General features: G+C 33.7%; 5 protein-coding genes across 5 annotated transcripts; 3 read left to right on the top strand and 2 right to left on the bottom strand.

Moving 5' to 3' along the window:
* The first annotated feature begins 22 nt into the window (after positions 1-22).
* LOC130666324 (protein IMPACT-A-like) lies at positions 23-1995 on the top strand. Its single transcript, XM_057467192.1, has 4 exons — positions 23-394; positions 482-714; positions 824-1072; positions 1642-1995. Exons 1-4 carry the CDS (start codon positions 374-376, stop codon positions 1946-1948), a joined length of 810 nt encoding a protein of 269 aa, XP_057323175.1. The 5' UTR covers positions 23-373; the 3' UTR covers positions 1949-1995.
* LOC130666316 (WD repeat-containing protein CG11141) lies at positions 1996-4919 on the bottom strand. Its single transcript, XM_057467176.1, has 3 exons — positions 4712-4919; positions 2512-4637; positions 1996-2434 (listed from the first exon to the last, which is right to left on the bottom strand). Exons 2-3 carry the CDS (start codon positions 4577-4579, stop codon positions 2370-2372), a joined length of 2133 nt encoding a protein of 710 aa, XP_057323159.1. The 5' UTR covers positions 4580-4637; positions 4712-4919; the 3' UTR covers positions 1996-2369.
* Positions 4920-6722: 1803 nt separating this feature from the next.
* Positions 6723-10466, top strand: LOC130666313 (RNA polymerase-associated protein Rtf1). The gene is made up of 4 exons (XM_057467172.1): positions 6723-6956; positions 7163-7379; positions 7466-9100; positions 9185-10466. Exons 1-4 carry the CDS (start codon positions 6876-6878, stop codon positions 9289-9291), a joined length of 2040 nt encoding a protein of 679 aa, XP_057323155.1. The 5' UTR covers positions 6723-6875; the 3' UTR covers positions 9292-10466.
* Positions 10467-11566: 1100 nt separating this feature from the next.
* Positions 11567-15496, top strand: LOC130666315 (cofilin/actin-depolymerizing factor homolog). Its single transcript, XM_057467175.1, has 3 exons — positions 11567-11777; positions 14256-14498; positions 14633-15496. The coding sequence occupies exons 1-3, from the start codon at positions 11775-11777 to the stop codon at positions 14831-14833; spliced, it is 447 nt and encodes a 148-aa protein (XP_057323158.1). The 5' UTR covers positions 11567-11774; the 3' UTR covers positions 14834-15496.
* Positions 15417-22183, bottom strand: LOC130666314 (neurotrimin-like). The gene is made up of 9 exons (XM_057467173.1): positions 21744-22183; positions 19778-19879; positions 19105-19320; positions 18601-18722; positions 18382-18523; positions 16594-16991; positions 16267-16462; positions 16125-16175; positions 15417-16040 (listed from the first exon to the last, which is right to left on the bottom strand). Exons 1-9 carry the CDS (start codon positions 21778-21780, stop codon positions 15898-15900), a joined length of 1407 nt encoding a protein of 468 aa, XP_057323156.1. The 5' UTR covers positions 21781-22183; the 3' UTR covers positions 15417-15897.
* Between the last annotated feature and the right edge of the window lie 969 nt (positions 22184-23152).

The following is a 23152-nucleotide window of genomic DNA, read 5'->3' as shown; positions in this document are numbered from 1 at the left end:
ACTCTACCCTCAATAATATAAACAATTTATAATGAACAATTTTCCTGATAACCTTTTTTTTAATTGAAATAATTTTTAAAATTACTATCGCTTCAATTTATAAAACTCGCGGTGAATTTTTTTTGACATTTAAAGCCACGTGGTGAATAATAATTAGCCAATCGTAAATCATGTAAAATAAAATTATTTTTCTAGTGAATTCCACTTCCTGTTTAATGTTTACTTTGATATAAATACTGCACAAATATACATCATAAATAAATAAAATATATCACTGCAGTATTGGAGTATAAGAAATTAATTTAAAAATTTAATTTACTATCAAAAATTTACTGTCACTGCAATAAATGTTTTTTATTAAAAGACATTTGAAATGGATAATTTTAGTCAGCAGGTATTTTAAGTTTTATCACTCGATATTAATTAATAATTCTGATGTAATAAATATATTTATTACAGTAATCAAATTTTTTTTGTCCAGGTTGATGAGGTTGAAGCGCTGAGAGCCATTTATGGAGAGGACTGGCAGGTGGAGGATGAAGAAAACAGAGCATTCAGTATGAATGTCCATGAGGGTGATAAGAGTATCAAACTTTATGTTAAATTGACAGCTGATTACCCTTCATCTGCTCCTCCTCACTACGAACTGTCTGCTCCGGAGCTGCGTTTGGAGCAGAAGAACCGCATATGTTCCCTGCTTCAAGAGGTATACTTGTAGGTTTCATATTTTTTTTTTCTTCATCTGGCTGGTATTTGTCGATGTGACGCATCAGTAATAAACGTTAGTTTGGTTTTAATTGTAATTACTGATTGGTTATTTTAGATCGTTAGCTGGAGAGCCAGTTCTGTATGCTTGGATTGAAAGAATTCGTGAAGAATTACAGAAAGATAAATCTTGTACAGAGAAATCGGTGATAAAAGATAAGAAAGTTGATAAATCTCGGGATAATTCATCAAATGTAAATATAGAGGATGAAAAATGCCCGGAGATTTATCATGGGGAAGTGATTGTTGACAGGAAAAGTTCATTTCAAGGTCACGTTGCTCAAGTATTTTCTACTCATGACGTCAAGTAAGTTTTTGATGAGTCATTGGTGAAAAAAAAAATTTTGTAAGCCAATTTATCGAACAATTAATTCAAGGAAATTAAACTGGCGATTAATTAAGGCCCTGATTAAAAAAGTGAATTGAAAAGTATTGAAAATTATTTCAATTCTTTTCAATCCCTCGGCGGTTTTGGAAAGTATTGAATGGAATTGAAATTTCGATCGTTTGAATACTTTCCAATTCCAAAGTGGAATTCGAAAGTATTGAAAAGAATTGAGAATTGAGAAGAATTCAGAAAGATTCAAAAATTTCAATTCATTTCAATCTTTTTCAATCCCACACTTGATCCGAAATGTCGGATTATTTAGGTATTGAGAAGGATTCGGAAAGATTAAAAATATCAATTCATTTGAATCTTTTTCAATTCCTCGGAAGTTCAGAAATTCTTTTATTATTTTGGGATTGAAAAGTATTCATTTTATGTCAAAATGAAAACCTTGGGGTATAGAAAGTATTCGAAAGGATTCATTTCTCATCTTTTTCAATACTTTTCAATTCACTTTTTTAATCTGTCTATTTTATTGGTTTTTTCAGAATGGTCCTAAAAAAATTGTATAAAATTAAAAAAATAGAACAAGCTACACACAATATGTACGCGTACAGAATTGTTACTGATAACAAAAATTTTGTCCAAGATTGTGAAGACGACGGTGAGAATCAAGCTGGCGGACGATTATTACATTTACTGCAAATAGTTGACGTTAAAAATGTAATTGTCGTTATTTCGCGATGGTACGGAGGAATACATTTAGGACCAGACAGATTTCGGCATATAAATAACGCAGCGAGACAAGTTTTGGAAGCTGCAAATTTAATAAGCAGGAATAAAGAAAAAAAGTAAAATATGTACATTTGTAAATAACAATTAAATATTTTTCATAAAAATTATTTATGCTTAATTACTTAATTTTGTTCTTTTCTTTTACAACAAATTTTGTCGATAAATTTATCATACCATTGGCTGATATCTTGCAGGGCTAATTTGACTAGCATAAAAAATATTAAAATTCATACGAGTAGATTAGGTAAATATTAACTATTCACTCTACGTAATTCATAGTAAAGTAATCAATAATTATTATAATTAATATATCAGTAGATAAAAATCATACCCTATCCAGATATTTTTTTTTAAGTAGTAATTATATGATTAAAGTTGTTCATTTCGATTAATAATTAATAACTAATAATAATAATAATGAATTGTGCGAATTTAACAAAATAATTGAACATATTTCGGTGTGAATGAATTATTCAACTGATTAAACAACCACCCAATCTTCAGCTTCTTCATAAATTGCTGAGGATACAAATTCTTTTGACAGTTCTGCAAAAAAAAAATTTTGTATTAAACATTAATAATAATTTATTAATTATTAGTATTGAAAAAAAAAAAATAATTACCATTGAATTGTATTTCTAAATCATGTGAATTATTTTGGCAAGAATTTTTTTTATTATCAACAATCAGATCCTTGGTATTATTTTTAATAGTATACAAATTTTTGCTGCATTCACCGAGAGTTTCAAGTTTTTTCAATTCCGTACGGTAGCTTTCATCTTCATCAGACTCGTCAGTATGCTCACTGATGTCATTATTTTCCCGTGTCGATAATACTTTTGGTTCTATCGTTGGCTCTGTACAATTTAAATAAGTGATGGTGTTGAGTGAATTATTGGTAGTGGAGTCTGGTGACAAAATCTGGCTGCTTGTCATGTACTCGGACCAATCGAAGTTCAATACGTCAGCTAATAATTTTTCTTTAGTCTCCACGTCTTTCTGTATCGTCTCGAGATCTCTCTCAGCTTTGAGGATCGAGTCGTCGTCAATACTAAGAGTAAGCAGAGACGAATGTGTCTCATGAATATTATAAGTCGGGTGTGATAGTAAAATACTGTTTGTAGTATCATCAGTATTACAATTACCATTGACACATTTATTTTGTTTTTTATTTTTACGCTCCGGTGTAAAAACAACGTCTTCAAAATCTTGCTCACTTATTTTTTGAAATATCTGACGTCTATTCATTCGCGCCTCGTCATTGTCATTTTTAATTTTATTTGATTCCGTTCCTTGCTCGGTCTCGACAGGAACTTCTGCGACCAGAGGAGTGTCAATACTCAGCGGGATAATTGGCGGCATCTCGGTAGCCTCCTCCCCACTGACAACTGGGTTAGGATCGACCCCGCGAGACGGCAAAACACTCAGAGCCTGTATAATATTGCTGGGGCTAATTTTGTAAAATGGAATAGGTATTGAGTTTTCTTTGAGCTTCGTCGTGAGACCAATAATACTAGCAGTCACCGGTTTGCTCATTTCAGCAAATGATCCAACCGGTTCCTTTAATTCCTCTGGGGTTGTTTTAATATTACAAGACTCTGGATGATAGGCAATACGTAAAATATTTCTCTCACCTTCCAAAACAAATATTTCGTCACGTGTACAAGCGACATCAGTTATTTTTCTCAGGTCACTGACAACTGACGTGATAGTTATAGTTACCGGATTGATAACATGAATGTAATCCTCACTGTAAGTGACAAATAAGTCGTCGCAAAACGGCAAGACGACACCAAAACTCGGCTCTCCGCGTTTTTTCTTCAATGTTTCAGGTGCGGGATTCAATAGAAGTACTTGGGTATTACTTGTTTGAAGGGCTTCTTTAAATATCAAGGTCTTCATAACAGTGCCATTTTTATCCGCTTCCCATAATCTTAATCCTGGCCTACTAGCATAGATAATTGGCTCCTGAATGGGCGTTTGTCGGGTAGCAAAGACAGCACCCAACTTACCCAAGGTCTTTCTCTCCTTCTGACCAACCTGGGAAACTTTGCTATTGTGGTTCCGGTCCACCAGGATTGTCCTGAAGAGCGTTGACACCAACAGCAGCCCTTGCTGGTAACTCAACTGAACGACCGCATACTTCTCATTCAACAATTCCGATGATTTAGATAAATGCATATAAAAATCTATTTCCGTGAGTACGACCAGCCCGTCCTGATCACCGCTGAACAACTTCATCCCGTTTTTTGACCACTCGACAGAACTAACTGGACTTTTATGAAGACCGCCGATATTGTAACGCTCTATTTGTTTCTTTTGCTTGGGTTTCAAACTGTCGGGCAACGACTCGGGCAAGTTTTTTGGTATCTGAAAGACCGTCACCACCCCGTGATTATTCCCAGCGGCCACCATGTAGTCAACTGTGGAGATTACTCGTAAACTGGTGATACTAGAGTTGGAATTCTCGCACCTTAAACGCTGGAGGTCTCCAGATGCTCGATCGAACCAATAAACCAGCCCGCAGTTCGTCCCGATAGCTATAAATTCTGGGACCGCATCGATGCAAGTGAAATTAATATCCTGAGTGAAAATTCCACTCTGCAGTTTGACCGGTATCTGTTGGAGAAGATTCGTTAGTGGTGCCCATTCTCTTAAAGGCCCACCGTCTTCGCTCATTGGAGTCATCATCTTTTTCTGACCAACTACACCGACATTCCATTAAACGAAATCTTGGAGTCACTAAACACTAGAATAAAAAACGAAGTTACGTTCAACAAATTGATAACAAATATTTATTATTATTTTCTAGCAATTTCTTACCGAATGACTGAAATTTTATTTGATCATATGCTCGCAACTTTCTCTTATTTATTTATTTTTTTTTAATTATCAGATTCCACTTGATATTTAGCAACGATTAATGCACTTGTTAGTAAATGGATTCTATTTGGGTACCGCGAACAATTTGACAGTTTAAACGTCAGTTTTTTGACACTTGATCCACCAAATATTAAAACACGCATGTACATATATACATATCTATATATTTATATAAAATATAAAGCTGAATTTACAGAGCTTATGTAGTTGATAATTACGCGTATCGATACTCGCAGCTGAACTTTGCGCGGTAAATATTAAACTTTTAACAATAACATAAAAAAATTATTATTATAATTATGGAAAATTTTACTGGTGAAATTTTTTTTAATTCAAATAAAATTTTTTGGAGGAAACTATAAAGTGTCAGCTTAATTTTTAGTAAACTAACAATGGAGTAATTTAGGATCTGTAATTAATTAAATAAATAAACATGATGCAAGTAAGACACTTGACTTCGAAATTTGAACCGAATAATTCAAAAATTTGGTCAAAAGTCAAAAGTAACAAGTGTAGAAGGTCCAGAAAAGTGTGAAGGTCAAGTGCGTCCACTTGGGTCGGATTAGTAATTACGCATAATTAGAGTTTGCAGCTCCATGGTTTTTTTATCATTAGCATCTTAAAGACTTGTCTTGAAGTCTAGACCTTTAACAATAGGATTTATTTTATTCTTTTGTGCAATTAATTTTTTTTAAATTTTGAGTACTTAGAAAAGACCTAATTTTAATCTGTTTTGGGTTTTTCTGATCTCTCTTTTATTTCACACTTATTTCAATGAGGTCCTCAGGTAGCCTCGTAGTCATTAAAGCGATATATTTATTGTTATATATTCAACTTACTGTCACTTGTCATAATCCTAAAATTTATGACGTGAGTCACATTGATACTCAAATGCTTTTATTTTTTTTTCAGGTTTACGGAGGCATGTAATTTAAATTGAAAAAGGAAATAAATCGTTTCCTAATAAAAATAATTTTCTCATTAAGGGATATTACAATATAACAAAAATTGATGCATATATTTATAATGGTAATAATTAGCGTCAGAAATTGTAATTAGTCATTTTTAAAAAAATTTAAAAATTTCTATACGTCCGTTAATTTCAGTGGCATTTTTTTGACAGCACAATTTTGAATATTTTTTGAAGAAATTTAAAAAAAAAGTACTGATTTTTCATTGATCTAAGTACGCATTTTTTTATTTTTATTCCGTTTAAATTTGATTTATTTATATGATACTGAAGTTAGCAGACGTCTAATAATTTTTGAATTTTTTTTTAGACAGTAAATAATAAGAAAAAAAAAATTTGAAAAAATTGCACCTGTAGTTTTTTAAATTTTCTACATGTGCATATTTTTGGTTTTTGTTTTTTTGTAATTGATTTGGTGAAAAAATAATCCGAAAATTACTCATCATCATTTTAATGATCCTGAAGTTAGCAGGCAATTAAAAATTTTCAAATTTTTGTTTCAATAAATCAATTACAAAAAAAATTAAAAATAAAAATATTCACATGTATAAAATTTTTAAAACTACAAGTGCAATTTTTTCAAATATTTTTTTTTTATAAGTTATCGTTTAAAATAAAATCCAAAAATTATTAGACGTCGGCTAACTTCAATATCATTCATTTTATTTATTCAAAAATTTAAAAAATTCCCACTTGTCAGTTACATTCACTCATTTATTCTTCATGTCATGATTTTGATTTTGAATCTGAATCTTTCTCCAAACAAATAATTCTCACCAGATGTCATGAGCAATTGTTGTTGAGCGCGGGTCTTGCAGTTTCTATACCTGAGCTACCCTGGGAGTAACTTCCGGGAACTGCCGCCATTACTCCCTCCACGTGGTCTACAATTCAATGACATGGACATTGACCCCCTCCACGCCCTTCACAGTGTTGCCGTAAGTACTCGAGTACAGCTGACATTTCTAATTGACCATCATCCCATCAGTTGTTAATGGTCATCCATTGCTGTTGGTTCTGTTGGTTTCTCCAACCGTGGTCTTGTTTGTGATATTCAGTTTATAATATTTAATAATAATATTATTATTTTATTTAACTTATTTTTTACTAAAAATATAACACTAGATTATTAAAATGCCGAAGAGAAAGAATCAAGCACTAATCGATTCTGACAGCAGTGGAAGTGCATCAGACAGTGGATCCGACCTGGATAATGTAAGCAATATAACCTCTTTAAATTCCTAAGCATCATTTTTTTTAAACTCATTAAATTATAAATAATTATTAATTATTTGTTGCGTAATGTCTCGACGCTGTTGGTATTCAGTAGATTAATTATTGCAGCCGTGCATTATTTTTTTTTCTGATTTAATTAAGTGGGAGAATAGAGTAATAATTTTTGGTTTATTGTATTTTTTCAGGATTTATTATCATTGGCGAAAAAGAAAAAGGATAAACCACAAAATGATGTGCAAGCAGACTCGGGTACATCAGATTCTGATGATGAATGGAGCGCAAAGTCTAATAAAGCCAAGAAAAAAGTATCGGCTAAAAGAAGTAAACGTAAAATTCAGAAGCCAAATTCTGAAGAAAGCGGCAGTGATGATGATTCTGAAAAAGCTTCGGAACCTGAAGAAGGTGTTTGTCATATTTATAATAGAGCATTTTTACCAGACTACTTTTTAAATTCAAGGTCATTATTTAATGTTAATTAAATTTTGTAGGTGAAGTATCAGACTCGGATGTCAGTGTATCGGACTCGAGTCAGGAAGAGTTCAATGACGGGTATGATGACAAGTTGATGGGTGACGCAGAAGATCAAGCGAGATTAGCGCAGATGACTGAAAAAGAACGTGAGCAGGAGATTTTCAAACGTATTGAGCAGCGGGAAATTATGAAGACGCGATTTGAAATTGAGAAAAAGTTGAGAATGGCCAAGAAACAAGATCTTAAGAAGCTGAAGGAGAATAAAAAGAAGGAGAAAAGTACCACCGAAGAAAAGAAAGTTGAACGGGCTCCTGATCTTAAAGAGCGTAGCAAAGATCGTAAGAAAACAATCGAAGAGAAACAAGACAAAAAGTTCCACGCCATGACTCTTCTTAAAGCTCGTCGGGAGGAAAAGAAAGAACGTGAGGAAAAAGAGAAGTTGAGGATCGAGCAGCAGCAGCAACAGTCGAAGGACGATGAGGAGGAGCTTGATGACGACCACAAGGCCAATAAGACAAAATTGAAAGCTTCAGATGTTTATTCTGATGACAGCGGGTCGTCCGACAGCGCTGAAGAAGAGGAACCAGCGAAGCCAGCTCCTCGTCGGTCGTCTTCGAGTGAAAGCCGGGACTCTGACTCGGATAATGACAAAAAATCAGTGACTAGCACTAAAGCGAAACCCAAGAAACCAATTTACGTAAGCAATAGAGAAGATTTGAACAAAGTACGATTGTCTCGCCACAAAATGGAACGTTTTGTTCATCTTCCATTCTTTGATCGTGTTGTTCGCGGCTGTTTTGTGAGGATTGGTATCGGTAACAACAACGGAAAGCCTGTTTACCGAGTCGCTGAGGTCAGCGGAGTCTGCGAAACCGGTAAAATTTATCAGCTTGGCGGTACGAGAACAAACAAAGGTCTCAAGTTGAGACACGGTGCCCAGGAACGTGTCTTCCGATTGGAGTTCGTCTCAAATCAAGAATTCACCGACTCCGAATTCAGCAAATGGAAAGAAACGTGCGCTCTTCAGGGAATTTCAATGCCCACATTCGAAGAAGTCGAAGGCAAGCTCAAGGACATCAAGGAGGCAATGGTCTATGAGTTCAAAGATGAGGATGTCGAGAAAATAGTACAGGAGAAAGGAAGATTTAAACAGAATCCTTACAATTATGCTATGAAGAAGGCGCAGCTGCTGCGTGAAAGAGATGTCGCCAATGGCCGTGGTGATGACGAAACCGCGTCTCGTTTGAATCAAGAGCTCGGCGAACTCGAAGAACGCGCCTCGGAACTGGACAAAATGCGCACTGCCACTATCTCCAGTATCTCGTATATAAACGATCGTAACAGAAAGAAAAATGTCGAAGAAGCTGAGAAAGCCATCATGGAGGAGTTCAGAGCAAATAGAGGTAAACAAGTTGATGATCCGTTTACCCGACGTAGTACAAAACCCCGGATGGTTTACAAACCAGACGAGGAAGAAGTCACACCCGCACCCAATGCCACCGACAAATCTACTGCTCCAGTACTTGGAGACATTCTTAAAAATATTAATGACAAAGAAAACGGCCAAGAGCCCAAGAAGAAACAAAGCAGCGAAGATTTGTTCAATGCCCATGACTTTGATATCACAATAGACTTGGAAGTTCCCATTCCAAGTGAGTTTTTATTCAATTATATTTTATCAAAACTAATTTATCAATTAAAAGTTACATAGATTCTAATGTCTATTATTTTTCCAGGTAATCCTGTCAGCGTATTACCCAAACCCGTTAGCAATATTAAAGACACAGGACCCCGGCGATCACTTAATCTTGAAGACTACAAGAAAAAACGTGGACTCATCTAACGTCTCACTCGCTTTATAAATGAATGGATTGTCGAGCGACAGAGGATAATAATAACAATTACTCTAGTTTATATTTACGAAAACAAGTTGTGTGGCGTAATTATTTTGTTGATATATCGCCTCAGGTGGAATAAATATTCATATATATTATTTGAGGTATATTTAATAGCGCGTATTGATAATAACCATAACGAATATTTTTTTTTACTCACTCCGTTGGAGTTGTCAAGGTGATTTTAATATTTATTAAACTAATGTTCACAAACTCGACCAGCTCTGGCTACGAAAAAATATACGATTATGTCCAACAGTACTGTAAATAGATTAATTATTATTATTACTATTATTAATAATTAATATTAACGCTAAGATTTTGTTTTATATTTAATAATAATAATAATTATTATTATTATTAACTAGGTAGGCATGAGCTCAATCTACTAACGTATTTTGAAAATACTAATTACTACTGACTGAAACCCAATTAAATTTTATAAACTTATCTACTTGTAGATACATCAAAGACTAACTCATCTTTTATTTTATTAGTTTTTATTAAAGACGTCATTTTTTAGGTGAACTTTATTTTTATTTTATTTAAATTTTAAGTAACAATAAAATTTATCGGATTAATTTTCTCTTTTGAATGTATGATACTGAAGTTAGCAGACATTTAAAAATTTTTGAATTTTCGTATTTCAACAAATTAATTTCAAAAAAATACAATAAAAATACGCACATGTAGAAAATTTAAAAAACTACAGGTGCAATTTTTTCAAATATTTTTTTTTTTATGTTTTATCGTCTAAAAAAAAAATCCAAAAATTATTAGACGTCTGCTAACTTCAGTATCATTTGAATGTACGTATCATGTCGCGTTGTTTGATTAATGATAAATAAAAAAAAATTATGTGTGAATCAAGTGTTCAATGCAGTGTTTATTTTTACAGGACAGTATTAAAAGATATGAAAATAAACAGTGTATGATAATTTATAACTGCAGTCTTATAGTAAAAACGCTGGTCAAGTAATGATACTGAAGTTAGCCGACGTCTAATAATTTTTGGTTTCCTTTTTTAAGCGATAAATTATGAAAAAAAAAATATTCAAAAAAATTGCACTTATAGTTTTTTTAATTTTCTACATGTGCATTTTTTTAGTTTTTTTTTTTTAATCATTAATTCGTTGAAAAAAAAAATCCAAAAATTTTAAATTGTCTGCTAACTTCTGGATCATGGTCAAGTAGCTTCGAGTTGACCACGTGTACTTTTAATAATTGTATTAATTAATATTTATTAGTTATTAATTATGAAAAATAATTATTATTTAGAAAATTAATCGACCAATTATTTGTTATCGATATAATAACTGTATACATGTACATAAGCGATAAATTTAATTTATAAATTAAGTAGCTGATAACGTCAACTCTTATTTAATTACTAATCAGTGTATCATGATATTAAATATGAAGAATAAAAATATTTAAAAAATTAATCAATGTGTTTTGAGATTAAGTTGTAATTAATGTGCGCGCGCAAACTAAAAGTCAAAATGTCCTGTGCAGCGAAGGTGGTGTCTCCCTCAAGCGGGTACCAGCGTTTGCAATGCTCGCAGTACGCTGCCCATATAAGGCAATTTCCCTACATCTAAATCGACGATTGGTTGATACCGTTGGCACGTCATCACGATGACTAATTTTGTTGTTAATTCACCATTGATATTTTACATGCCAAGTCACGTCGAGTGCATCGAACGTCTTGATAAAATTCAAATATTTTATTCAAATTTAAATTTAAAAAAAAAAAAATTCTACTTCATTGACGGGAATGATCGTCATTGGGCATCTCCTAAAATCATGACGCTTGGTCGTATATATTTTTGTCGAGCATGGATCCGTTTGTGAGATCGTACATTTAAAAATAGCGTTTTATATAAATCGCGCACCGGTTCCTGGACCGCGTCGCGCTGTTGGCGCCGTGGAAATCAGTCCTACCGGCATCGGCAATAAAACAATTTAACGATCAAAAATATTAATTAAGAGCTGGGTTATTCCCGCTAAATAATTCAAAGGAGTTTTGAATTATTTTTGGGGCCCAGGTGGGTGGGAAAGCTGATGCAGACTAATGATAAAATTTAAATTATAAATTAATTGTCGCGATACACTGGAATACGACCAATGGCAGCGCTTGTATTTAGTGTGCGCGCGCAGGCGTAGTGATACACCAGTCAAGTTCTTGGTGGTGTAAGTGAGTGAGAGACAGTGTCTGTGGGTCGCTGGTTAAGAGGATCCTCCCTTCCTCGTCGTCGCTGTCGTGGTGTATGTACGCGACCCCCAACTGAACTGGACATATTCGAGTCGTCGAGTAGATTCCCAGTTTTACCACAGGCGGATTCTTACAAAAGTGTTGGTAGTGTGCTTGCTTACTTGCTTGTCTTGTTTACTCATTTTTACTCGCTGCTACTGGTGACTGCTACTAAAAATGGTAAATATATATATTTATATATATATAAATATATTTAATATATAAATAATGTGACATTTTAATGGGTGTATATATTTATTTTTATCTATTTAAATGAAACCGAGTTTGGGCGTATTTTATTTAACCGCACGGTTATTTTTTAAAAGTACGCGACGTCGTAGTCCGGTGAGCCAACAACTTTGTGGTTATGACGAGGTGGAAGTGAGGTGGACGCTCTGCCGGTCGCCATTTCTGTCCCGGCACTAAGCCGCAAGCACATTTTTTAAATAATTTAAATCCACGGTTTTGTTAATTTTCATTATTTAAAATTCCCGCATAAATAATTATCTAAACACCGGCGATATTAATTTGCGTTTTATTATCTTTTAAAGATGACGCTTTAACGGCGAGTCGATTGATTTAATAACCAGGAGACATTCACTGAAATGTCGTCGTCGTCGTGGTGGTCGCGGTCGTCGTCAAGGGAGTGCCGTGTGTACTTGTCCTTTCCAGGAACCCGATGAATCACTTCCCTGTGAACACAGTAATTCACCGATTGACAGATTGCGATTACGCGTCTACTGCTATCTCTCTTATTTTCATTAATCGCTTACTTCACATCTCATACTCCTACAATTAAATCACGTCAAAAATTTTTTTATTTTTAAAAAAAAATCTTGAATTCAATAGAAGGCGGTTTCAATTTAAAATTTTTTTTTTTAGTTACATAAATAAATAAATATAAATCTTGCGTGACGTGATAATCTGGCATACCCGTTATAACGTTAACGCATCGGTGCATTATTACAAAAATATTTAAAATTATTTTTTTACTCAACGTTCAATGGATTCTATCCGTGACTTGTTTCTCTTTCTGACTCATACATTTATCCACCCATCTATACATACATACATACATACATACATACATACGCGGACATGTACGTTACAGACTCTCATCTATCTTCCCCGGCTCTTTTCGGAGTCCATCCGATACCCGACGAATATTTATACACTCTCTCTTTCTCGCTTCTTTTCTTCTTTCACTCCCAGCGTAGTGTGCATGAGACAGTTTCTTTCAATGATACTATTGTACATTTGTTCATGCACTTACAACAAATTTCCATCTCATTTACTCTCGTATAATACACGGCCATACACCGGCATCTCATTTACATATCCGGGATTATTTTATTATTAAAACTAATTCAATATTTATAAAAATTTCCAGTCTAGTGTCCTGCTGGCTCTGCTTAAAACACTGGGTTTTTTAAAAATAATATCTAGTGTCGGATTGAAAGCGATCACGCGATAAGAGCCAAATGTCATCTCGGGCTACTGTAAAAAAAGTTACGAGCGGAGAAAGAGTCAAAAATAATAATAATAAAAAGTATAAAGTATACCTATGGTGAGTCATCTCTGGTTTGACCTTGGGCGTTCTCGTGATGCCGCCCCAGAGGGAGCTGGCCTCCGTTAACCGAACCGACATCCCCATTGACGAGGTGATATCGATCGACGGGGTCGCATCCCACTTCTCTGTATCCCATTCTCTTGTAATGCGTGTTCCTGCCTTCAGGGACACCCGAGCCAAGTATGAACACGGACCCGATCTGAGTATTTTAACGTTAAAAATTATCCCCAAGGGGACTAAATGTCGCAATAAATGACTTGAGGAGTGAAATATTATTGTTTTTACTCAACACAAACTCGAGTAACATTTGGATTCTTGCCTGCTCGTCCTCTCAATCATCATCATCGTCATCGTCATAGCTACCTATGAGTATCTGTCGCCGGTTGACCAACTAACCGACTTAATTTCACAAAATTTATAAATAATTCCATGAAATAATATGACACTGAAGTTAGCAGACAATTATTAATTTTTTGATTTTTTTTTCTACTAATTAATTATAGAAAAAAAAAAAAAAAAAATATGCACATGTAGAAAATTTTAAAAACTACAGGTGCAATTTTTTCAAATTTTTTTTTTTTCAAATTTACGGTCTAAAAGAAAATCCAAAAATTATTAGACGTCTGCTAGCTTCAGTATCATTGAAATAATCCATGCTGCCAAATAAATATTATTATTTTTTAAAATTTTGATCATCGCTATTTTTACAAGTGCAATAGTCTCTTGTAAATATTTATTTAGTATGTAATTAAAATACTGTTGGCTTGTTGCTCTGTATATTAGTAATATATATTTGAGGGATGGTTATAAATAAATTTCTTCCCACGCATTGTAGATTATGTTAAAAAGTAACCGAGGAATTAAGTTCTAAAGTTATCCGCCGTGGCACTTGGGCACGTGGCATGGATTTTATCTACCGTTGTTTTACCATCAATGTGCAGTGATCCGATTTTTTAATCATGAATCAACGGTTCGCGTTTTTTAAAATGGAATTAACGAGGCCGACAACTCACTAATTTGGATAAAAAAATATTTTGACAGACAGTAAAGAAAAACTTATTAATTTTATAATTAAAAATATTTTTCAGGCATCTGGAGTAACTGTAGCTGATGTTTGTAAGACGACATATGAAGAAATAAAGAAAGATAAAAAGCATCGATACGTGATTTTTTATATTAAAGATGAAAAGCAAATCGACGTTGAGGTGATTGGAGCACGTGACGCTGCTTACGATGCTTTTCTTGAAGATTTGCAGAAAGGTGGTGCTGGAGAGTGCCGCTATGGTCTCTTTGATTTCGAGTACACTCATCAGTGTCAAGGCACCTCTGAAGTAAGCCTCTTAACTTTTCTTTGTTTAACTTGACTGTTATTATCATTATTTTTAATCTCTTTAAATTTAGATTCAAGTATTTTGTCAACACCGATAACGCAGCAACAATTTATTTTTATAATTTTAAATTACAGGCTTCCAAGAAACAAAAATTGTTCCTGATGTCGTGGTGTCCTGACACAGCTAAAGTAAAGAAGAAGATGTTGTACTCTAGCTCATTTGACGCCCTAAAGAAATCCCTCGTCGGCGTCCAGAAGTACATACAGGCGACGGATCTTTCGGAAGCCTCGGAAGAAGCTGTCGAGGAGAAGCTCCGCGCCACTGACAGGAATTAAAGAGTATTCCGGGGACATCTCCACCAAGCGATTTAATACACAAAGAATAAAAAATAAAAAAATTTTTAAAGTAAAAAAAATAAAATAAAATAAAAAAAAAAAAAAACGTAAACGAGAGAGAGCGTGAGTTCGAGCGGGTACGTTTTTATTTCCCCCGAGTAAATGCTCCGTGTCACATCGCATCGGAGGTTCACCTTTTTACACATTTTTCACTTAATAATAATAATATTAATAATAATAATATTGATAATAATGATAATAATAATAATAATAATAAATAAATAAATAAAAAAATGAAAAATACCGGCTACTAGATATTGCGGTACATGTATGATTAGTCACTGATGAGTCGAAGGACTGGAAGTAAACGGGCTTTATACATCAAAAGTAAAATTTCAATTAATAAAAAAAAAAATAAAAACTCAAGTAATGTAATAATTGTACCCCATATTTCTGTATTGTGAACGTTGCGTGAACTTGTCTGGCGCGATTATTATATAGTGTATCTATTATTAATTGTAATAAGATAATAACAACATTGTAATTGTAAAAGATTGCAAAAAATTAACAAGCAACCACGCAGTGAGAATGAAAAAAAATGCTATTATTTTATTTGTTTGTCTCAGGCTGTATAATGTTTAAATTAAATTCATTTCGTATTGACATCCCGTTATATTTTATGATATTTTATAAATTTTCATACCTTTTATTAATGCCAAAACATGAAACAAAAAAAAAAACAGTGCATCACGCTCTGAGACGTCACATTTATACAACTTACATTTATAAATATATATATCATATTAAATCTATCTAATTATCACCGCTGTACTCATACAAAACATACAATTGTCTGTGGTGAGTCACCACTTCTCTCGACTTATCGTCTACTGTACAATCGTGCTCGAATAAATAACAATGACAGACTGTTTTTAACTAATTGAAAGACGCTCATCATCATCATCATCATCACAATCATCAACATTGACGCACAATACAATAATTTTAGCCTTAACATATCTAACATTAACATTAATTCATAATATTCAATAAAACCTCTATCTCTAACTGATGATATTTGACAACTGTTCCAAAGACACTGATAGTAAAAATAACACGAGGACTATACTTAGAGTTGGATCTCTCGTCGTAACGGCGGCACTATTGAGGGTTTCAGATCGAGGTGTTGGTGAATCACTCATCACAACTGTTTAAAAAAATTCAAGTATAAGTACAAGAATAAGCAATTAATTTACACTGAGTCACAAACGAAGCATATTTATTTAATTACCTAATGGTGATCCTTCGTAAGCGGCTTCAACTTTGTAATGATCTTTGCGAGCTGTTGGTAATAATAATAATGATGATATTTAAGGAACTATAATATTAGGAAGGACGTAAATCAGTCATCAATTAACTTGACATTTACTCACCAACTCCTTCAGTGGCAAACCGTAGGATCTTGGACGGCTTGCTCCACCCATATCGATTTCTAGACAGTACAAGTGCCTCGTAGTGAGTTTCAGGCGCTAGTCCTGTTAGATTAAAGGACTTGGCATGAAGAGGACCAATCGCATCACTTCCACTGGGGATGAATAGCTTGTGCCAGTCACGACCACGATCTGCTGGCTGTATTAAACAACTTCAATTAATAATAATAATAATGATAATAATTCATTATCCCGGTTTTCCATTCAATTCATACAGGCATCCATACTACATATATAGCCAATAGATTTATCAAAAGACACTTGACGTACCGAGTACTTGCGAAACCAGAATTGGTACTCGATAATCGGTATGTAGCTGTCAACTTCCCATATGAAATTATAAGCATTCGTACCAATAACATTTGATTCTTTAAAAATAGCCGCGTTGGCTATCCCGGACAACTCAATACTTGTTTCAGTGACTCCCATATCATTAGCGGCTCGACAGATGTAGTAACCGTAGTCACTCGGCCTGACGTTTCTTATCACCAGGCTGTGGGTCTGCCCGCTGATGTACTTGACAATTCTTGATGAGTACACGACCTTGTCATTCTCTATAAACCAGTCGACTTTGGCGTCAGGGTAAGCGGTTACTTTGCAGTCTAGCTGCGCCCTTATTCCAGGGGACGCGTGGATCCAACTCTTTTTGGCCTCGATCTCTGGTTTGTCTGCGGGTTAATTAGAGTATTAAGTATTTATATTTATATTATTATTATTATGTCAAATAACAGACGGAAGTGCTCATTTCGCGTTGATTAATGTCATGAATACTTTTAATTAACTGGCAAACATTATTCTACTGGTGTATCTAGTGTACATAATAAAATGTTGACTATAGTCAGCATCAATCAACATTTAATATATTAAAGGACGTGATGACTTGTAATTCAATTGTAATTGCGAGTTAGTACATATGTGATCCAAACATACAATTTACATTACTATTGAAGCTGTTTACATCCCACGATTTTTATCACTCTGATAAATCCTGATAAATAATTTATCAGCCGTAGCTTGACCAGCACTTAGCAATTAGAGTAAATTTGTATGATTGAGTTAATTAATTACACCAGCACACAAAAAAAAATAAGTTCTCTGTACTTTTGACGGGACCGATTTATTCCCATGTATTTTGACCCGCTGAATCCGAATCCGAAGTCCATTTAACCCGTACACCCTCAGATTTTTAGAAAACTTTAAAAAACCTCAAAAATACACAAAAATCGACCGTTTTTTAAATTTATAAATTTTTTTAACCCTAACTAAGCATGATTTTTATGTATTTCGGTCCTCCACATACTAACCTGAAGTTTATTTAAAACATTAGCCATTTAAAGTCTGAGTAAATTCCAAAAAACCCCAAAAAATTGCAAAAAAGCAAAAAAATTCTTAGTATTGTGATGAAAAAAATTTTATAGGGCTAAATAAATAATTATTTTCATGTATGTTTATCTGTCACATATAATTCTCGTACATCCATGGCTCAGACATTTCTAAAATTTTAAATAAATGGCAAAAATTCCCAAAAAATCGAAAAAAATAAAATTTGGTATAACAAAAATCATTTTTTAAATCGAAATAAATAAAAGAAATCATATTGTTCGATCTGTGATATATATATATATATAAAAAATATTTTGGCCTAATACATAAAAAAATTTTAATATGCTTCAAAAAATTTTTTTCATCACAACACTAAGAATTTTTTTGCTTTTTTGCAATTTTTTGGGGTTTTTTGGAATTTACTCAAACTTTAAATGGCTAATGTTAGTATGTGGAGGACCGAAATACATCAAAATCATGCTTAGTTAGGGTTAAAAAAATTTATAAATTCAAAAAACGGTCGATTTTTGTGTATTTTTGAGGTTTTTTAAAGTTTTCTAAAAATCTGAGGGTGTACGGGTTAAACGGACCTCGGATTCGGATTCAGCGGGTCAAAATACATGGGAATAAATCGGTCCCGTCAAAAGTACAGAGAACTTATTTTTTTTTGTGTGCCGGTATTATCTAGTGTAAGGTAATTTAATTTAATTAAATAAGGAAGCGTAAGATTCTTACATCGTATCCGCAGGTCTATAGAAGCGGTCGCTGGCTCGCCAATTCCATTATCAGCGACGCAGGTGTATCGACCAGAGAGACTGCGATTGTCAGCACGGAATCTGAGCTTTGATCTCTCATCTAGCAATTTCATCTCTTCATCCTGTATACTCGACAAGAGCCACCAAGAGAGTCGTTCATTAAACACTTGAGCCATAAATTACACCAGACAAAATTTACCTTCATTTTCCATGATATGCTTGGATAGGGCACTCCTTTAGCGATACAAGCCATTTCTACTTCATCACCAAAGTTTACCTCGAGTTCTCCTGCTTCAGGTACTGAATGAATACTCGGTGGATCTGGAGGGCGTAAATTAAAACGGGCCAAGTTATTAAAGTAGAAACAAAATAAATATTTCGTTCAAATGATAGCAGACTCGGTCTTGGGGGAATAATTTATATTAAATAAAAAATATAATATTTTTTTTCAGTGACAAAAGACATTGAGAGTCAGGTGGTACTGCGGTCGCACGACTCCAGAGAGGGATCACGCTCGAGAGAATCAGTGCGTAAGATCCGGTATCTTATCTCAAGTTTCTTGTACTGTAATATTCGCGTGGGAAATCTAACAACTGGTTTTACACATTCATACATAATACATTAAGGATCTATATCTATATATCTATATTTATTATTTTATCGCATAGCAGAGATTGTCAGTGCACCGATATTTTATACTTACACAAAACTTCGATAGCTTGGACTTGTGTAACGTGGCCCCAAGGGGCCGGCCTTGAAGCTTGACAAACATATTTTCCGGAATCTTCTGGCTGCACTTGTGACACCTCCAAGCTCATATTGTCCCACATTTTTATGCGCGGCAGATGTATTAAATTTGGATCACTGCTGTCTGCTAGCAGAGTATCTTCTCGCCACCACCGCACGATTGTCGCAATACCTTTGAGAAAGATCATTTTTTTTTTTTTACTTTTTAACAAAGAGTTGAATTCATTTTTTGTAATTTGAAAATTTTTTATTCATGCAATTTGTCGGAATCCGTATTGATAACAAGAATAGGAACGAAAGCTTTTTTAGAGAGAATTTGAAGATGGGGTCGCTAAGTCTAATTCCATTGGTCCTGGCCCTCATTCACGGAAAAGCGATTTTGTTGAATTAAGGATGAAATGCAAATGGATCGGGCTGATGCCTTATAGGTATTTGTATATATATGTACATATATATATGTGCCGCATCAACGACACTCGGCGAAACCTCGAGTGAGGTGTGGTCTGGTACTCGGATGGAAACTGGAGTAGAGTAGAGGATACTCGACCGAAAAAAAAGTTTATATTTCCCTCCGGGAATTTGCTAAAGAAATAGTAGGTCGGATATATACGAATTGCTTTTCCACTTACCGAGACTGTCTACGTGGCAGGGTAGTATCACTGTGTTATTTTGAAACGTCTTGACTGTCGTCTGGGCACTGTTGAAGCTTTTGCAAGATGAGATCCAAATACCTGGAGACATTAGGGAACAACAAAAAATTCCATTTAAATGACAAAGCAGGTATCCAGAGTGACTTTGTGTCAATGCTTATCTGCTAGTATTTTTTTATATTTTTATTTTTTTGCTGATACTATTTTTTTTTACCACAAAACCTAGACGATAAATCCAGCAAAGTGAGCGCGAGACCTTCTGGCTTTCCTCATGAGAGAAACCAAAGCTCTTACTCTCAGAATTAAGCGCTCCAATTACAGAGTGTTAGCGAATGAAAGCTACGGGTATCTGTGACCGCTCAATTATTCTAGCCGTTTTTTATCTCTCATCTACTCCGAGTGAGGATCCTTAGAAATTTTATTTTCGGGTAATAAAAAAATCTCATTTACTTTACAAGTAAATAAATTTGTTTTTTAAGTAAATACCTTTTTTTTTTTACTTGTACTTATTGGTACACGGAAAGAAAATTATGGGAAGTTTTGCTATGCATTATGGGAATGGTTCCCATAATGATATGGGAATCATTCCCATACTATTATGGGAATGGTTCCCACATTGGTATAGGAACTATTCCTATAATATTATGGGAACTATTCCCATAATGTTATGGGAACCATCCCTATAATATCATTAAATTTTTTTTTTGCACAATAGTGTAGAAATTTCCCAAAATTTGAATTTTCTTGAATGTTTTGTGCTGACAAAAAATTCTTGTTAAAAATTTTAATGTTTTTTTGCCAAATACGATTTTTTTTTTCAATGTTTGAATTTTTGTTTTTATGTTTAATAATATTTCTGTGTATTGTAGAAGTGATTACCACACTTCTTTAAATTAATTTTTTCATGATAATATGGGAACCATTCCCATAATATTATAGGAATGGTTTCTATAATAGTATGGGAACTATTCCCATAATATTATAGGAATAATTCCCATAATGGTATAGGAACCATTCCAATTGCATTATGGGAATCATTCCCATAATATTATGGGAATAGTTCCCATACTATTATAGGAACCATTCCCATAAATTATAGGAATGATTCCCATAATATTATAGAAAGTATTCCTATAAATTATAGGAACCATTCCTATAATTATAGGAAGCATTCCTATAGTGTTATGGGTATCATTCCCATAATTATAGGAACTATTCCTATAATTATGGGAAACATTCCTATAATTATAGGAACCGCTCCCATAATTTATGGTCGTAATTCCTATGATGGTATAGGAAAAAATTTCACAAAATTATGGGAACCGCTGCCATAATTTTCTTTCCGTGTAGTGTTTTGAACGACGTAATTTTTGTTATTTTTTTTTTCAACTAATATTTCAACTTCCAATTATGGGAAAATTTCCAAATTTTGAAAATTTCTGGAACGCTCTGACCGGTTGTAAAATTTTTGAAATGTTCCCGGTAGTTTTAGAATTTTCTTTAACCCGCAGCTTGAATTTCATACAGGAGAATTATTATTAATTAAAAAATTTTAATTACCAATAAAATAATTTTTGCGAGATAAAATAGAATTATAAATATTATTAGATTAATTAAATTGTTATGAGGTTCTCGCGTTTGAGTCTGCAGTAAAAATAAATGAAATTTCCCTAGAGTATCGAAGATAATAAAGAGATGCGTTAATCATCAGTTAATTGGAAGCAGTTTGATTATTTCACCCCGAGCAAGAGTAAAATAAAAGTAAAAAAAATCCCTCAATTTTTTCCATTTTTTATAAAATTATTTAATTAAAAAAAAATAAAACTAAAAGTTGAGTATTTTCACTTAAACAAATATCAGTTTAATTGACTGTTAAAAATTAAAAAAAAAAACTCAAACATTCACTCGCACTCAGATTTAAAATCACAATTAAAAAAACTCTTACCGATAACCGTGACACAAATAAACCAGCGTGGGACCATTTTGAGCACACGATTACTAATTACATTAAAAATAAAATATTTACGTTCGGCCTTAGCGGTAATAATTAAAACGTTAAAAGTTAAAAAATGAAATTAATTAAAATGTAATAAAAGGTTGAATTAATTTAAAAGAAAAGTGTATTTTTTTTTTTATGTTCAATGTTGAGGGTGAAAAGTTCAAGGGCGATTTGTCGAGTGCGCGAAGCGTGCGCGTTTTCAAGATGAACTGATGCGGATGTGACAGCTCGTCGACTTGTTACTCCCCCGGGTGCTTCTTACTTTCTAATACTTGTACATACACTACACTCGTCATTCACATTCATCTGGGATATGTAATTACGACCAGTTGTCCACTGCGCAACCCAGTGGAGCTCACATCTAACAATATCATATTTTCATCACCAGCATCATCACCATCACTGCCAGCAGCATCATCATCATCATCATCATCCTCACTGGAACAAAAGCTTGCCGCTTTTACATTCCACTAAAAACTCCTGGTCTGCGGTAACAATATTACCCGCCAGTGATTAATGAATTTATGATGAATATTTAAACGGTTTTATTAGAATTGAAAGACAGATCGAGATTAAAAAATTGACGTTATCTGACAGTCATGTAGAGTGAGAGCCTCTGGAGACGTTTAAAATCGGTGTGTGTATAGGGGCGTAAGGGGTGGGGTCTTGGACAGTCGCATCACACAGTCACTGTCCAGGGCATTCTTCTATAATTTGTTCAATTTACGCACCGACACGAATATCCTATAGAGTAATTCATCGAGTTATCCATTCAGCTGTTAATTTAATCTTGGATTCCACTGCACGTCCATACTTTACTCCTTTTCTACTCATCTGTAGTTCAAATTACCCGTGTGTTGTTGATCTACTTAGCTTTTAATCTAATTTATTTTATTAAATTACATTATGCTCTTTAAATATATTTAATGGCTCCTATTATTGTTATTATTATTATTATTATTAATATCTTATTGATTGATAGCCACAGAATTCTTATTCACCTGGAAATTTTTTATGAAAATCCAGAAAAGGTCAGGGAATCTATTCTGTAAAAAAAAATTTTTCAATGACTTGGCATTTATTTATTACATCACGCAATGAATAAAAATAATTAATTAATTTTTTTTACCTCTGGAAAATCAAGAGAAGTAAGAAAATTTAACTGATAAGTTCAAGTGGCAGTTGTTTGTAATAAATAGTAAAGTAATAGACAGTTGATAATATAAATTAATTAAATCGGGCAGTGACATTTAAGTATGAACGGAGTAATAACTGGTGCAGAGTAACCAGTAAGTAAACCTGAGACAGACAATTAAAGAAATATGAGTAACACTTGTTGTTCCTTGCGTATTGTT

Source organism: Microplitis mediator, chromosome 4 (assembly GCF_029852145.1).
Source record: "Microplitis mediator isolate UGA2020A chromosome 4, iyMicMedi2.1, whole genome shotgun sequence".
NCBI classification, from domain to species: domain Eukaryota; kingdom Metazoa; phylum Arthropoda; class Insecta; order Hymenoptera; family Braconidae; genus Microplitis; species Microplitis mediator.
This window is presented reverse-complemented; position numbering and strand designations above follow the sequence as displayed.

Excerpts from the sequence above, each read along its gene's own strand:
- LOC130666324 (XM_057467192.1), top strand. The coding sequence starts at position 374 with ATGGATAATTTTAGTCAGCAG. Across the intron at positions 715-823 it reads CTGCTTCAAGAGGTATACTT|ATCGTTAGCTGGAGAGCCAG; the intron begins GTAGGTTTCATA and ends TGGTTATTTTAG. Across the intron at positions 1,073-1,641 it reads TTTTCTACTCATGACGTCAA|AATGGTCCTAAAAAAATTGT; the intron begins GTAAGTTTTTGA and ends TGGTTTTTTCAG.
- LOC130666316 (XM_057467176.1), bottom strand. The coding sequence starts at position 4,579 with ATGATGACTCCAATGAGCGAAGACGGTGGGCCTTTAAGAGAATGGGCA. Across the intron at positions 2,435-2,511 it reads TTTAGAAATACAATTCAATG|AACTGTCAAAAGAATTTGTA; the intron begins GTAATTATTTTT and ends TTTTTTTTGCAG.
- LOC130666313 (XM_057467172.1), top strand. The coding sequence starts at position 6,876 with ATGCCGAAGAGAAAGAATCAAGCACTAATCGATTCTGACAGCAGTGGA. Across the intron at positions 7,380-7,465 it reads AGCTTCGGAACCTGAAGAAG|GTGAAGTATCAGACTCGGAT; the intron begins GTGTTTGTCATA and ends TAAATTTTGTAG. Across the intron at positions 9,101-9,184 it reads CTTGGAAGTTCCCATTCCAA|GTAATCCTGTCAGCGTATTA; the intron begins GTGAGTTTTTAT and ends TTATTTTTCCAG.
- LOC130666315 (XM_057467175.1), top strand. Across the intron at positions 14,499-14,632 it reads AGTGTCAAGGCACCTCTGAA|GCTTCCAAGAAACAAAAATT; the intron begins GTAAGCCTCTTA and ends TTTAAATTACAG.
- LOC130666314 (XM_057467173.1), bottom strand. The coding sequence starts at position 21,780 with ATGGTCCCACGCTGGTTTATTTGTGTCACGGTTATCG. Across the intron at positions 18,524-18,600 it reads GCATATCATGGAAAATGAAG|GATGAAGAGATGAAATTGCT; the intron begins GTAAATTTTGTC and ends TCGAGTATACAG. Across the intron at positions 16,176-16,266 it reads GTTTGCCACTGAAGGAGTTG|CTCGCAAAGATCATTACAAA; the intron begins GTGAGTAAATGT and ends TATTACCAACAG.